The 4,484-nt window shown below is 39.7% G+C and overlaps 1 protein-coding gene across 1 annotated transcript in view; it reads right to left on the reverse strand.

Annotated features, from left to right (window-relative positions):
- Positions 1-3,514: 3,514 nt before the first annotated feature.
- Positions 3,515-4,484, reverse strand: part of LOC116091720 (olfactory receptor 4A16-like) — a 7,914-nt gene continuing 6,944 nt past the window's right edge. Inside the window, exon 2 of the mRNA XM_031373232.1 lies at positions 3,515-3,675. Coding sequence (XP_031229092.1) covers positions 3,515-3,675 — 161 coding nt within the window. The remainder of the gene's footprint in view (positions 3,676-4,484) is intronic.

Consider the following 4,484-nt stretch of genomic DNA (forward strand, 5'->3'; position numbering starts at 1 on the left):
CAACCCACTCCTGCAACACCAGAGAAAGATTAATTCCTAGAAGCTCTGACACAACAGGATCTCAGGAGTTGATTACACTGGGATCTCAGGATCCCAGAGGCACTTGACTACCAGGAGCTCTGACATGCCTAGGATCTCAGGATTTCAAGATCCCAGAATCACAGGATCACAGAGACAGCTGGATTCCAAAGAGTTTTGGCACAAACAGGATCATAGAAAGGAAAGATTCTGATCCTATATCTGATAGAGGGCTAATATCCAATATATAGAAAGAACTCAAGAAGTAAGACTCAAAACCAAATAAATGAATTAAAAAATGGGTACAAATCTAAACAGAATTACCAAAAGAGGAATCTTGAATGGCTTAGAAACACATAAAGAAATATTCAAAGTCCTTAATCATCAGGGAAATGCAAATAAAAACAACCCTGAAATTCTACCTTACACCAATCAGAGTGGCTAAGATCAAAAACTCAAGCTATAGAACATACTGGCAAGGATCTGGAGAAAGAGGAACATATTCCTCCAGTGCTGATGGGATTGCAAACTGGTACAACCACTCTGAGAATTGGAAATAGTTCTACCTAAAGTCCCAGCTATACCGTGCTCCACCATAGCACAAGGACAGGTGCTCCACTAGGTTCATACTAGTCTTATTTGTAAATGTCTAAAACTGGAAATAAGCTAGATGTCCCTCAACTGAAGGATGAATACAGAAAAATGTGGCTCATTTACACACAATGAACTACTATTTAGCTATAAAAAAGAAAACTAGGACATCATGAATTTTGCAGACAAATGGATGGAACTAGACAATATCATCCTTAGTGAGGTAACCCAGACTCAAAAGGACATGCATGGTATATACTCACTGATAAACGTATATTAACCAAAACACTCAGAAATTCCATGTTACAACACATAGACTGCAAGAAGCTTAAGAAAAGGAAAGGCCCTAATGTGACTACCTGAAATCCACTTAGAAAGGGGAACAAAATAAACACCATGGGAAGCAGAGGGAGAAAGGAAACTTGGTGGGAGAGGGTAGGGGAGAGGAGAAAAGGAAGGGCAGGATCAGGTATGGGGATAGTTGGAAGAGATGCACAGAGGGCCATGAGAATGTATAAAATATGCAGCAGTGGAGGTAAGGGGTAGGGGCAACCTCTAGAAAGTCCCAGAGACCTGGGATGTGAGAGGGTACCAGGAAGCAATGGGGATGACATTACCCAAAATGCCCAACAGTGGGGAGATGGAACCTGAAGAGACCACCCCAGTTGTGTGATGGGACTACCCACACATCTTCAAAATTTTTGAGCCAGAATGTTCCTGTCTGAAGGAAATTCAGGAACAAACATGGCTCAGGGACTGAAGGAAAGGTCATTTAGAGACCCACCCAACTTGAGATTCATCCCATATGCTGGCACCAAATCCTGACACTATTACTGAGGCATATTGTACATGCAGACAGAAGCCTGGCATGATTGTGCTCTGAGAGGCTCTAAAAGCGACTGACTGAGACAAATGAAGACACTTACAGCCAACCATTGGACTGAGACCAGAGACTGCTATAGAAGAGCAAGGGAAAGGACTGAAGGAGCTGAACGGGATGGAAGCCCCATAGGAGAACAACGTTGCCAACTAACTTGGACCTCTAAGAGCTCCCAGAGACTAAGCCAACCCCAAGAAGCATATATTGTCTGGTTTGTGGCCCAGGGTACAGGCTGCCTTGTGTGACCTCAGTGGGAGAGAATGTGTTTAATCCTGTGGGAACTTAATGCCCCCAATGAAGAGGGATGCTGGTGTAGGTGAGATGGGGGTGGGTGGACAGATGAGGGAGCACCCTCTCAGAGGAGGGGGAGGAAGAGATGTGTTGAAGAACTCGTGAAGAGCAGGGCCGGGAAGGTGGTCAACTTTTGGAATGTAAATAAAGGAAATTATTTAATTAAGATTAAAAAAAACAGCACAGACTAGAATTATTAGCACCTATAAAAATATATTTTAGGACCACATCAATTGTAGATAACCCCTGTACATTGCTAAACTACAATGCCTTCAATATAATATGTATTTATTTCTTTTGTAATAGAAATCATTTCTTTGATACCAAATCAAAATAAGATCATGAAGAACTAGACAAATGCAAATATGTGTGCGTAAAATCATTATTCAGTCAATGAAAGTATGAATACCTATGGGGTAAATCACTTAACTTTGTGACCAAAAAGAAAAAAAAAGAGAGAGAAGAAAAGAAAAGGAAAGGAAAGGAAAATGGAGATCAAAAATAAGTGGACTCTAAACAACCAGGCTTGAAGTTACTTTGATATTTTATATCACAAATCTGAAACATACATGAAAATAACAAAATACAGAAGGCTAGTGTCTTTCAATAAATGATTGGAAGAGAGCTCCAATGACAGCACATATAGGCCATTCAGATAACATAAAAATTATTAACTGTTTAATTGTATTCATCATTATCATGTGTATGTAATGTATGTCTGTGAGTAAAGATGTAAACGTGGACATCAGTGGACAACTTAACAAAGAAAACACTTCAATGTTCTCCTAATAAAGATACTAAAAGATAACTGAAGACTACAGAACATGGGTTGTTGTTTGTTTTTACATAAAATTGAAAAATATACATAATGCAATGAACTATTTTTTTAATTTGTAAGCAAATTGTTTCAGTTGATCATAATATTAAGAAATGTGACTATTATGTAAAATAAGGTGGAACTTCATTTGGAATTATGAAGACAGAATAAGAAGCTCTATTTTGGGTCTTGAGAGATAGTTCAGAGGTCTAGAGCACAGTCTGCTCCTCCAGAGGTCCTGAATTCAATTCTTACCAACCATATGGTGGCTCACCACCATCTCTTATGAGATGTCATGCCCTCTTCCAGTCTGTGGGTGTACATGCCAGTTGGATTCTGTCTACATAACTAATAAATCTTTTTAAAATATTCACTTTTACTTCAAAAGATGCAGAAATTGAATACAATTGGAAAAATTACATTTTAAATAGATCTTAGTTTCATTTTTATACCTGTATAGCGACAATTTATACACATCATTCTTAATTTCTTAGAAAATTAATCATAAAATCAATAAATTATTTACTATACTTTTAATAATCTATAGACTGAAGAGTCGCACCCATAGAGAACAGATTGAGTTAATGACTACGTCTCTGTCAACAGTTCCTCTCTGAGCTGGGTGGTGGTGATATACACGTTTAATCCCTGAACTCAGAAGACAGAGGTGGACAGAACTCTGATTTGGAGGCTAGCCTGGTCTACAGAGTGACTTCTAAGACAACTAGGGCTATACAGAGAAACCATAAATCTAAAACAAAGCAAGCAAAACATAAATGAATAAAAGAAGTTTCTATTCCTTACTTCAGAATAGATATATCTGTATAAGTGTGTGTGTGTGTGTGTGTGTGTGTGTTATATAACATAAATAATATATACCTAGTGTGAGGAAATTGTGCTTAATATTATACCTATATTTACTTTTTAACACCAGAATTCTCTTGTAACATTTTTATCTCTAAATTTCTCAAGGTGCATATTAAAAGATTAAACATGGGTTTGATAGCTCTAAAATCTTCACTTATGGATTTATCATTGGGAAAGATGGAAACAGGTATAATACAAAACACGGGGAATCAAAAGGCAGACAACCACAGTGGTATGAGAGCTTCAGGTAAACAGGGCTTTGCACCTCCTCTCCTAACTGTCAGTCTTGAGAGAGTTTATAATGACTCCACAGAAGACTATCATACAGATCTCCCCACCATTGGCAACAACTGTGGGGCCAGTAAAATAGGTGTCAATGAATGCAAGTACTGGCTATAAAAAAAAAAAACAAAAACAAAAACTAATGCAAAGGGGGATATGTTCCATGGAGGTGTAGTGAGGTATGGGGAAATGGAGTGCCTCAGCGACCCCCTGCCCAGGCATCCCTTACCCCTGAGGGACAAGCCATATGTTGGTATAGTACAGAATAGAGTTTATTAAGGGCACGGGGTTGTAGGATTAGGAGGGTACTAGAGGCAAAGAAAAGCAGAGGGAGAGAGAGAGAAAGAGAGAGAGAGAGAGAGAGAGAGAGAGAGAGAGAGAAAGAGAGAGAGAGAGAGAGAGAGAGAGAGAGAAGGGGAATAGAGAGGTAGAGGCCAACCATGAGTATGTGGAGAGAGAATGGGGAAGGAAATGGAGAGGGGGGGGAAGGGAAGAGAGGAAGATCAAGGGAGCAAGAGAAGAGCAGGAGAGCAAGGAGGGGCAAGCAGCCCCTTGCAGAGTGGGCCATGCCTACCTGGCTGTGGCCACGTAACTGTGGGCCGAGCTTAGACAGAGTGCTAAGACCAGTAGTGACACATGTCACACATGGAGTCAGTAACACTGGGCCCATAAAAGGGAAGGTTGTAAACAAAGAGAAGTAGAACCAGAAAGTGTGACAATCCTCCAGCCAAAGACACT

This window comes from Mastomys coucha, unplaced genomic scaffold, assembly GCF_008632895.1.
Source record: "Mastomys coucha isolate ucsf_1 unplaced genomic scaffold, UCSF_Mcou_1 pScaffold15, whole genome shotgun sequence".
In the NCBI taxonomy this organism is placed as follows: Eukaryota; Metazoa; Chordata; class Mammalia; order Rodentia; family Muridae; genus Mastomys; species Mastomys coucha.